The sequence below is a fragment of the Pholis gunnellus genome (genome assembly GCF_910591455.1).
Source record: "Pholis gunnellus genome assembly, chromosome: 6".
Taxonomy (NCBI): Eukaryota; Metazoa; Chordata; class Actinopteri; order Perciformes; family Pholidae; genus Pholis; species Pholis gunnellus.
In genome coordinates, this window is record NC_136532.1 from 28,717,649 (window position 1) to 28,728,669 (window position 11,021).

Below are 11,021 nucleotides of genomic sequence, written 5' to 3' on the forward strand. Positions count from 1 at the left end.
TTGTGCTGATCAGCTGTCTCCGGTGTTCACAGACATCTTCAACGCCTCCCTGGAGACATGCCACGTTCCAGCCTGCTTCAAAGCCTCCACCATCATCCCCGTCCCCAAAAAACCAGGACCACAGGACCTAATGACTACAGGCCCGTCGCCCTGACCTCTGTGGTCATGAAGTCTTTTAAACACCTGGTCCTGTCCCACCTAAAAACCCTCACCGACCCACTCCTGGACCCCCTGCAGTTCTCCTACAGAGCCAACAGGTCTGTCGATGATGCAGTCAACATGGCCCTTCACTTCATCCTCCAGCATCTGGACTCCCCAGGAACCTACGCCAGCTGCACCTCCAGTCACCAGTCCGTCAAGCTCCTGAAGTTCGCGGATGACACCACCCTCATTGGACTCATCTCTGGTGGGGATGAGTCCCCCTACAGGTGGGAGACTGATCATCTGGTGACCTGGTGCAGTTTGAACAACCTAGAGCTCAACGCTCTAAAGACGGTGGAGATGATTGTGGATTTCAGGAAGAACGGAGCCCCACCAGCCCCCATCACCCTGTGTGACTCCCCCCCCCCCCCCCCCATCACCCTGTGTGACTCCCCCCCCCCCCCATCACCCTGTGTGACTCTCCCCCCCCCATCACCCTGTGTGACTCCCCCGTCGACGCGGTGGAGTCCTTCCTCTTCCTGGGCTCCATCATATCCAGAACCTCAGGTGGGAGCTGAACATCATGCATGTTGTTCATCCTGTTAAAGAACATATTCTAATACACTTGTCACTTTTACATTACACTTACATTACACTTGTTTACAGTCCTGTTATCTGTTGTTGTGCACTTTATTTTATATTCTTTTAAATTCTATTGTAAATTGTAATATGTTTCTATCTCTTGCACTGTTGATTGTTGTTTGTTTATTACTATTGTTTAATGTTATTGTTTAATGTTATGCACCACCCACCATGAAAAATTCCTTGTATCTGAAAAATACATATAAATACAATAAACGGTTCTGATTCTGATTCTGCTACAAAAAAAATGAACTCCTCTAAATGGAAGCTGTTGAACCACGTAGTTGGCTAAACTATCTATTTATACAAGCAGGAAGAACCGAGTAGAGGACCGAGCAGGACAGGAAGCTCTTCCTGTCTTCATCTCACGGGTCAAAGCCAGAATCTGGGTTGATTTCAGGTTCTTTAACAGGATGAACAACATGCAGGATGTTAATGAAACATGGTGCTACAACGAGATAATATGTTGTGTGTCTGGAGACAAACTAGTTTTTAACGCTCCTTTTAATACAATGTGAAGAGAAACTGTTTTTATTTTATTTTTTTTGATTTGTTTTAATTATTGCCATGACAACAATGTTTTTGTTCGTTCATATTGTTTTAAGTAAATAAAGGTTTCTAAAAATCTAAAAAATCTCTCTGTGTCTCTCTGTGTGTCTCTCTGTGTCTCTCTGTGTCTCTCTGTGTCTCTCTGTCTCTCTGTGTCTCTCTGTCTCTGTCTCTCTGTTAGTTTGAGGTTTGGTGTGGTCTCACAGCAGGATGCTAGTGATAGTCTGGGGTAGTGGGCTCCTGGTTGGTGGGTGGACATTGGAGGCTCTGAAGCTGGTTATTAATACGAAGCATTAAAGAGTTCAGACGGTAATAATAGTTCATATTTACGTTACTTGATCAGATTTTTTTAGTTAGTTGTTTTTTCAGCTTTTGTTATGAATGTTTTCTCTTCCTGTATTTCACTATATGAATCTAAAGAGTTAAGATGAATCTAAAGAGTTAATATGAATCTAAAGAGTAAATATGAATCTAAAGAGTTAATATGAATCTAAAGAGTTAAGATGAATCTAAAGAGTTAATATGAATCTAAAGAGTTAAGATGAATCTAAAGAGTTAATATGAATCTAAAGAGTAAATATGAATCTAAAGAGTTAATATGAATCTAAAGAGTTAATATGAATCTAAAGAGTAAATATGAATCTAAAGAGTTAATATGAATCTAAAGAGTTAAGATGAATCTAAAGAGTTAATATGAATCTAAAGAGTAAATATGAATCTAAAGAGTTAATATGAATCTAAAGAGTAAATATGAATCTAAAGAGTAAATATGAATCTAAAGAGTTAATATGAATCTAAAGAGTTAATATGAATCTAAAGAGTTAAGATGAATCTAAAGAGTAAATATGAATCTAAAGAGTAAATATGAATCTAAAGAGTTAATATGAATCTAAAGAGTAAATATGAATCTAAAGAGTTAATATGAATCTAAAGAGTTAAGATGAATCTAAAGAGTTAATATGAATCTAAAGAGTTAATATGAATCTAAAGAGTAAATATGAATCTAAAGAGTTAATATGAATCTAAAGAGTAAATATGAATCTAAAGAGTTAATATGAATCTAAAGAGTTAATATGAATCTAAAGAGTTAATATGAATCTAAAGAGTTAAGATGAATCTAAAGAGTTAATATGAATCTAAAGAGTTAATATGAATCTAAAGAGTTAAGATGAATCTAAAGAGTTAATATGAATCTAAAGAGTTAATATGAATCTAAAGAGTAAATATGAATCTAAAGATTTAATATGAATCTAAAGATTTAATATGAATCTAAAGAGTTAATATGAATCTAAAGAGTTAAGATGAATCTATAGATTTAATATGAATCTAGAGTAAATATGAATCTAAAGAGTTAATATGAATCTAAAGAGTTAATATGAATCTAAAGAGTTAAGATGAATCTAAAGATTTAATATGAATCTAAAGAGTTAATATGAATCTAAAGAGTAAATATGAATCTAAAGAGTAAATATGAATCTAAAGAGTTAATATGAATCTAAAGAGTTAATATGAATCTAAAGAGTTAAGATGAATCTATAGATTTAATATGAATCTAAAGAGTAAATATGAATCTAAAGAGTAAATATGAATCTAAAGAGTAAATATGAATCTAAAGAGTAAATATGAATCTAAAGAGTTATTTGACCAGCAGGTTATTTTTTATTGAAAACTCTTATTCACTGAAACACCAATAAATAATATCAGAAAACTAGTGTTCATAAAAAGGACTGAACGAAGTATGAGGTCTGATAGTAGTGGCTTCATGTGATTTACCTGCTAATATTTAAATATTTAAACCTATAACTAAACTATATGCTTCCTTAAATCATTTTGAATGAAATCAGAAATAACAAATCAAACCTTTTAGAATCTATTTCTCAAACCTATATGAAGATAATTATTATATGTATTATGTTACAAACTAAATGTTATTTAATATTCAAATAAATCCAGACGTTAAACTCTGACGTCATTTAGCGTTGACGAAAAAAACTGAGAGGAAGAACCTGTGACGTCGTATCTGAGCGCCAGCGGCAGCAAACACAGAAAAGATGGCGGACGTGGTGAACGTCGGTGTGAATCTGGACGCTTTCTCTCACGCGATCAGCGGCATCCAGGCGCTCCGCTCCAGCGTGAGCCGCGTATTCGAGTCCCTGAAGGACGGCATGAAGAACCGGGAGACGCTGGAGGGCCGAGAGAAGAACTTTATATCCGAGTTCCAGGACCACCTGCAGGCGGTCAACAGAGACCTGAAGTGAGTCTTCCACACCAGACCCGGGTTAGACACCAGACTTAGACAGACAGCAGACTGTGACCCGGGTTAGACACCAGACTGTGACCCGGGTGAGACAGCAGACTGTGACCCGGGTTAGACACCAGACTGTGACCCGGGTTAGACACCAGACTTAGACAGACAGCAGACTGTGACCCGGGTTAGACACCAGACTGTGACCCGGGTTAGACAGCAGACTGTAACCCGGGTTAAACAGACACCAGATAGACTCAGTCATAGTCCCGCCAGAATACATTTAAATATATAGTTATTTTAAATAGTATAGACTCAGTAAAAACAAATTGAAAGTCTTTGTAGTTGTTTTTCTCTGGTTCCAACTGTTCTCTCTCTGCCTCCACCTGTCTGTCTCTCTGCCTCCACCTGTCTGTCTCTCTGCCTCCACCTGTCTGCCTCTCTGCCTCCACCTGTCTGTCTCTCTGCCTCCACCTGTCTGTCTCTCTGCCTCCGCCTGTCTCTCTGCCTCCACCTGTCTGTCTCTCTGCCTCCACCTGTCTGCCTCTCTGCCTCCACCTGTCTGTCTCTCTGCCTCCACCTGTCTCTCTGCCTCCACCTGTCTGTCTCTCAGTGAGTTGGAGCGTCTCAGTGGTCTGGTGGGTCGCCCCTCAGAGTCTCATCCTCTCCATAACAGCGGTCTTCTCAGTCTGGATCCGGTTCAGGACAAAACCCCGTTATACTCTCAGCTGCTACAAGCCTACAAGTGGTCCAACAAGGTAAACAAGCTAGCATGCTAATGTGTTAGCTCACCTGTACTCTTCACATGTTATGCAGATGATTGTAAACCTGAAGAACTATTATTATTATCATTATTAATCCTATAAAACAGAAATAATGTTTGGTAAGTTACTCTTTAATAATTATGAAACTAATCATAAAACTCAAGGTTTGGATCATTTTACGGTTTTGAGTGACAGATGGGAACACTTTTTATTAACATCGCTATCTCGCTTTATTTCTTTAGTTTTAACAGCAAAACATCAAATGCACTCGTTGGCAGACTCTCTGCTGATATCTTCATTGAACCGATAGCTTCTTAATCTTACATTTGATTCGTTATTGTGACTGTAAGAAACGCACTACAGACTCACACTGTGAGGCCTCACTTCCTGTTTCCTGTATGAGATGAAGTGTGATCGATGTACAGAATGAACAACAGCGTTCCAACACATTCAGTGACAGAAAGTATTCCTATGAGAGTAGGAAGAAACATAAGACTACGATAAGTAACAGCAGCAGTGGATATAGCAGAACAATGATCATAAAATAAGTAATGGTATCAGTAATAGTAATGTGACTAATGTGTCAGCAGGACCACGGTCCACATAGAACCAGGATCCCTTGAAACCTGTAAGGAGAGAAAACAAAGTTAGTAATGGTCCATGAATTCATACAGAAGGAGGGAGGAGCTCAGTGTCCGAGGAAGTCCTCTAATAGTCTAGTTCTATAGCAGCATAACTAGGGCTGGTCCAAGGCCAACCTGAGCCGGGCCTAACTATGAGCCCGAGTCAGCTCTAACTATGAGCCCGAGCCGGCTCTAACTATGAACCCGAGTCGGCTCTAACTATGAACCCGAGTCGGCTCTAACTATAAACCCGAGTCGGCTCTAACTATGAGCCCGAGTCGGCTCTAACTATGAGCCCGAGTCGGCTCTAACTATGAGCCCGAGTCGGCTCTAACTATGAGCCCGAGTCGGCTCTAACTATGAACCCGAGTCGGCTCTAACTATAAACCCGAGTCAGCTCTAACTATGAGCCCGAGCCGGCTCTAACTATGAACCCGAGTCGGCTCTAACTATAAACCCGAGTCGGCTCTAACTATGAGCCCGAGTCGGCTCTAACTATGAGCCCGAGTCGGCTCTAACTATGAGCCCGAGTCGGCTCTAACTATGAGCCCGAGTCAGCTCTAACTATGAGCCCGAGTCGGCTCTAACTATGAACCCGAGTCGGCTCTAACTATAAACCCGAGTCGGCTCTAACTATGAGCCCGAGTCGGCTCTAACTATGAGCCCGAGTCGGCTCTAACTATGAGCCCGAGTCGGCTCTAACTATGAGCCCGAGTCGGCTCTAACTATGAACCCGAGTCGGCTCTAACTATGAACCCGAGTCGGCTCTAACTATGAACCCGAGTCGGCTCTAACTATAAACCCGAGTCGGCTCTAACTATAAACCCGAGTCGGCTCTAACTATAAACCCGAGTCGGCTCTAACTATAAACCTGAGTCGGCTCTAACTATGAACCCGAGTCGGCTCTAACTATGAACCCGAGTCGGCTCTAACTATGAACCCGAGTCGGCTCTAACTATGAACCCGAGTCGGCTCTAACTATAAACCCGAGTCGGCTCTAACTATAAACCCGAGTCGGCTCTAACTATGAACCCGAGTCGGCTCTAACTATGAGCCCGAGTCGGCTCTAACTATGAGCCCGAGTCGGCTCTAACTATAAACCTGAGTCGGCTCTAACTATGAGCCCGAGTCGGCTCTAACTATAAACCTGAGTCGGCTCTAACTATAAACCCGAGTCGGCTCTAACTATGAGCCCGAGTCGGCTCTAACTATGAGCCCGAGTCGGCTCTAACTATGAGCCCGAGTCGGCTCTAACTATAAACCCGAGTCGGCTCTAACTATGAGCCCGAGTCGGCTCTAACTATAAACCTGAGTCGGCTCTAACTATAAGAGTTATCAAAGAGGAAAGTCTTAAGCCTACTCTTAAATGTGAGGGTTTCTGCCCCACAGACTGATACTGGAAGCTGGTTCCACAGAAGAGGAGCTTAAAAACTGAAGGTTCTGGTTCTTGTTCTACTTTTGAAGACTCTGGGAACCACAAGTATCCCTGAATTCAGGGAGCGCAGCTCTCTAGTAGGATAATATGGTTCTATGAGCTCTTTAAGATATGATGGCGTCTGATCAATCAGGGCTTTGTAGGTGAGTAAAAGGGTTTTAAATGATCTTCTAGATGTTACAGGGAGCCGGTGCAGAGAAGCTGATCCAGCAGTAACATGATCTCTTTTCTTAGTTCTTGTTGGTACACGAGCTGCAGCGTTCTGGATCAACCGGAGAGATTTCAGAGATTTATTAGAGCAGCCTGATAATAAGGAGTCACAGTAATCTAGTCTGGAGGTAACTAAAGCATGAACTCATGTCTCTGCATGGCTTTGAGACAGCATGTGTTGTAGGTGAAGAAGGGTTTTATCTGAGAGTTAAAGGACAAATCCTGATCAAAGGGAACAGATTCTTTACGGTGCTGCTGGATGCAGAGCAACAACATCTAGAGAAACTCTATCATGAGGTCACTGATGTCGGAGGTGTTCTGGGACGAATAGAATCATTTTGTCTGAGTTTAACATGAGGAAGTTGCAGCTCATCAGGTTTTTATGTCCTTAATGCTTGAAGTTTAGTGAGCTGGTTGGTTTCATCTTGATCGATGGATATAATTGAGTATCATCTGCAAGATAATGAATGTTTTCTGATAATATTGTCTAAATGAAGCACACACAGTTAGTCAAAACTCTTTGATCTCACAGACAGTACATGATGATGGTGATATTTGTGTATCTGTTTGTATTTATGTATATGTGTGTGTGTAGTTGCAGTACCACGCTGGATTGGCCTCCAGTTTGTTGAATCAACAATCACTCAAACGATCGGCCAATCAAATGGGAGCGTCAGCCAAGAGACGACCCAAAGTCCAACCCAGTACTCTGGTACTACCTCCTCAGTGAGTACTACAGCGATGCATGCATTGTTATAAATGGTTATAATCTGTGTTATAATCTGTTATAAACAGTGTTATACAGTAACAGTGTTATAATCTGTTATAATCTGTTATAAACAGTGTTATACAGTAACAGTGTTATAATCTGTTATAAACAGTGTTATACAGTAACAGTGTTATAATCTGTTATAAACAGTGTTATACAGTAACAGTGTTATAATCTGTTATAAACAGTGTTATACAGTAACAGTGTTATAATCTGTTATAAACAGTGTTATACAGTAACAGTGTTATAATCTGTTATAAACAGTGTTATACAGTAACATTGTTATAATCTGTTATAAACAGTGTTATACAGTAACAGTGTTATAATCTGTTATAATCTGTTATAAACAGTGTTATACAGTAACAGTGTTATAATCTGTTATAATCTGTTATAAACAGTGTTATACAGTAACAGTGTTATAATCTGTTATAAACAGTGTTAAACAGTAACAGTGTTATAATCTGTTATAAACAGTGTTATACAGTAACAGTGTTATAATCTGTTATAAACAGTGTTATACAGTAACAGTGTTATAATCTGTTATAAACAGTGTTATACAGTAACAGTGTTATAATCTGTTATAAACAGTGTTATACAGTAACATTGTTATAATCTGTTATAATCTGTTATAAACAGTGTTATACAGTAACAGTGTTATAATCTGTTATGAACAGTGTTATACAGTAACAGTGTTATAATCTGTTATAAACAGTGTTATACAGTAACAGTGTTATAATCTGTTATAAACAGTGTTATACAGTAACAGTGTTATAATCTGTTATAAACAGTGTTATACAGTAACAGTGTTATAAACAGTGTTATACAGTAACAGTGTTATAATCTGTTATAAACAGTGTTATACAGTAACAGTGTTATAATCTGTTATAAACAGTGTTATACAGTAACATTGTTATAATCTGTTATAATCTGTTATAAACAGTGTTATACAGTAACAGTGTTATAATCTGTTATAATCTGTTATAAACAGTGTTATACAGTAACAGTGTTATAATCTGTTATAATCTGTTATAAAGTGTTATACAGTAACAGTGTTATAATCTGTTATAAACAGTGTTAAACAGTAACAGTGTTATAATCTGTTATAAACAGTGTTATACAGTAACAGTGTTATAATCTGTTATAAACAGTGTTATACAGTAACAGTGTTATAATCTGTTATAAACAGTGTTATACAGTAACAGTGTTATAATCTGTTATAAACAGTGTTATACAGTAACATTGTTATAATCTGTTATAATCTGTTATAAACAGTGTTATACAGTAACAGTGTTATAATCTGTTATAAACAGTGTTATACAGTAACATTGTTATAATCTGTTATAAACAGTGTTATACAGTAACAGTGTTATAATCTGTTATAATCTGTTATGAACAGTGTTATGAACAGTGTTATCTGTGTTATGAACAGTGATATAAAGAGTAAAAAAGACTTGAATCATCTCTGTCATCTACCTGTTGGGATCTGGATCTATTAAATGTAAAATTCTGTAATACTTTCTGTTACAATACTGTAATACTTCCTGTTACAGTACTGTAATACTTCCTGTTACAGTACTGTAATACTTCCTGTTACAGTATTGTAATACTTTCTGTTACAGTACTGTAATACTCTGTTCCTCGGTGTACAGGTATGTGGATGATGTCATCTCTCGGATCGGCAGGATGTTTCCTGATATGACCATCGAGCTGTTCAGACCCAACGGGACGTCTGCTGTACTGCTGGTATTACATTATTTGAACCCTCTCTACAGGTGTGTTTCAGACCAGGGTAACAGGTGTTGTCAGACCAGGTAACAGACCAGGTAACAGGTGTTGTCAGACCAGGTAACAGACCAGGTAACAGGTGTTGTCAGACCAGGTAACAGACCAGGTAACAGGTGTTGTCAGACCAGGTAACAGGTGTGTCTCCCTCTCAGGTGACCCTGGGGAAGGTGTTGAAGGCGATCGTCGTCATGCGTTCCCTGTTCATTGATAGAACCGTCGTACGAGGATTCAACGAAAATGTTTACAATGAGGATGGAAAGGTGGGACAAGGTCAAAGGTCAAATTTACCTGACAGGTAACCCCGGATACCTGTCTGTCTCCATATTCACCTGTCTGTCTTCCTTAGCTGGACATCTGGACTAAGTCTCAGTACCAGGTGTTCCAAAAGGTAAGAGTCCCCCATTCTCACCTGAACTCCTGAACACCTAAACTGAGTGTGCAGCGCTCTGACTGGTTGTGTTGTTGCTAGGTAACTGACCACGCCTCCACCGCCCTGCTACACTACCAGCTGCCTCAGATGCCCGACGTGGTGGTCCGGTCCTTTATGGTGAGACATCTACCTGTCTGTGGTCAGGTCCTTTATGGTGAAACATCTGTCATTAAACTCTACCTGTCTGTCTCTCCACCTGTCTGTAGAGCTACATTAAACTCTACCTGTCTGTCTCTCCACCTGTCTGTAGAGCTACATTAAACTCTACCTGTCTGTCTCTCTGTAGACCTGGTTGCGGAGCTACATTAAACTCTTCCAGTCTTCCTGTCAGCGCTGTGGTCGTTTCCTGCAGGACGGACTTCCTCCAACATGGAGGGACTTTAGGACCCTGGAGGCATTTCACGACACCTGTCGCATGTGAAGAATCACTTCCTGTTTATTTGTTTACGGACTAAATTCTTTTTGTACAAACAAGTTTGAATAAAGTTGGATTATAATGTTTTTACAGTTGTGTATTTTTCATATTTTCAAGTATGATCTTAATTCAAACTTTCACTTATTATTATTATTATTATTATTATTATTATTATTATTATTATTATAATAATTATTAATACCTTGTTATGCATACTGACTGGACTCGAATGGATCATTTATTTTTTATAACCATAAAAAACATGATTTTATTAAGATGCTGCTGAATTGCAGCTGATTTCTTTTTTCTATTTTATACAATATTAAATATAAATGAACCACAATTAATTCACAGCAATGTATTTGTATCCAGAGAACAAACAGTCTTTGTGCTGATGATTCAGTATGAACTTCACATCGTGTCTCCTGCAGCTCATATTTAAGGAAATACTGTGAGCAGCTGCCTGAAGTCCGTCTACAGGAGACTGAACATCTGGTGGTCTGAACAACTTAGAGCTCAACGCTCTAAAGACAGTTGAGATGGTTGTGGATTTCCCCCCCACCACCCCGTGTGACCCCCCCCCCCCCTATCACCCTGGGTGACTCCCCCCCCCCCCCCATCACCCCGTGTGACTCCCCCCCCCCCCCCCCCCCCCCATCACCCTGGGTGACCCCCCCCCCCCCCCCCCCCCCCCATCACCCCGTGTGACTCCCCCCCCCCCCTATCACCCTGGGTGACTCCCCCGTGGACGCTGTGGAGTCCTTCTGCTTCCTGGGCTCCATCATATCCAGGACCGTGTGTGTGTGTGTGTGTGTGTGTGTGTGTGTGTGTGTGTGTGTGTGTGTGTGTGGGGGGGGGGGGGGGTGGAGGAGAGGGTGATTGGCTGCAGTCTGCCGTCCCTCCAGGACTTGTTCGCTTCAAGAACCCTGAAGCGAGCAGGAAAGACTGCAGCCGACCCCTCTCACCCTGGACACAAACTGTTGGAGCCCCTTCCACCTGGCAGGAGGCTGAGG

The 11,021-nt window shown here is 40.4% G+C and overlaps 1 protein-coding gene across 1 annotated transcript; it reads left to right on the forward strand.

The window, feature by feature from the left end:
• The first annotated feature begins 3,376 nt into the window (after positions 1-3,376).
• Positions 3,377-10,100, forward strand: med27 (mediator complex subunit 27). The gene is made up of 8 exons (XM_079161528.1): positions 3,377-3,586; positions 4,191-4,335; positions 7,205-7,335; positions 9,028-9,121; positions 9,316-9,423; positions 9,510-9,551; positions 9,633-9,710; positions 9,880-10,100. The coding sequence occupies exons 1-8, from the start codon at positions 3,384-3,386 to the stop codon at positions 10,012-10,014; spliced, it is 936 nt and encodes a 311-aa protein (XP_079017654.1). The 5' UTR covers positions 3,377-3,383; the 3' UTR covers positions 10,015-10,100.
• The last annotated feature ends 921 nt before the right edge of the window (positions 10,101-11,021 follow it).

What these genes read in the sequence shown, in the direction of transcription:
- med27 (XM_079161528.1), top strand. Translation starts at nt 3,384, where the DNA reads ATGGCGGACGTGGTGAACGTCGGTGTGAATCTGGACGCTTTCTCTCAC. An exon ending in GCGGTCAACAGAGACCTGAA is followed by an intron (nt 3,587 to 4,190) that starts GTGAGTCTTCCA and finishes TCTGTCTCTCAG; the next exon opens with TGAGTTGGAGCGTCTCAGTG. An exon ending in AGTACCAGGTGTTCCAAAAG is followed by an intron (nt 9,552 to 9,632) that starts GTAAGAGTCCCC and finishes TGTTGTTGCTAG; the next exon opens with GTAACTGACCACGCCTCCAC.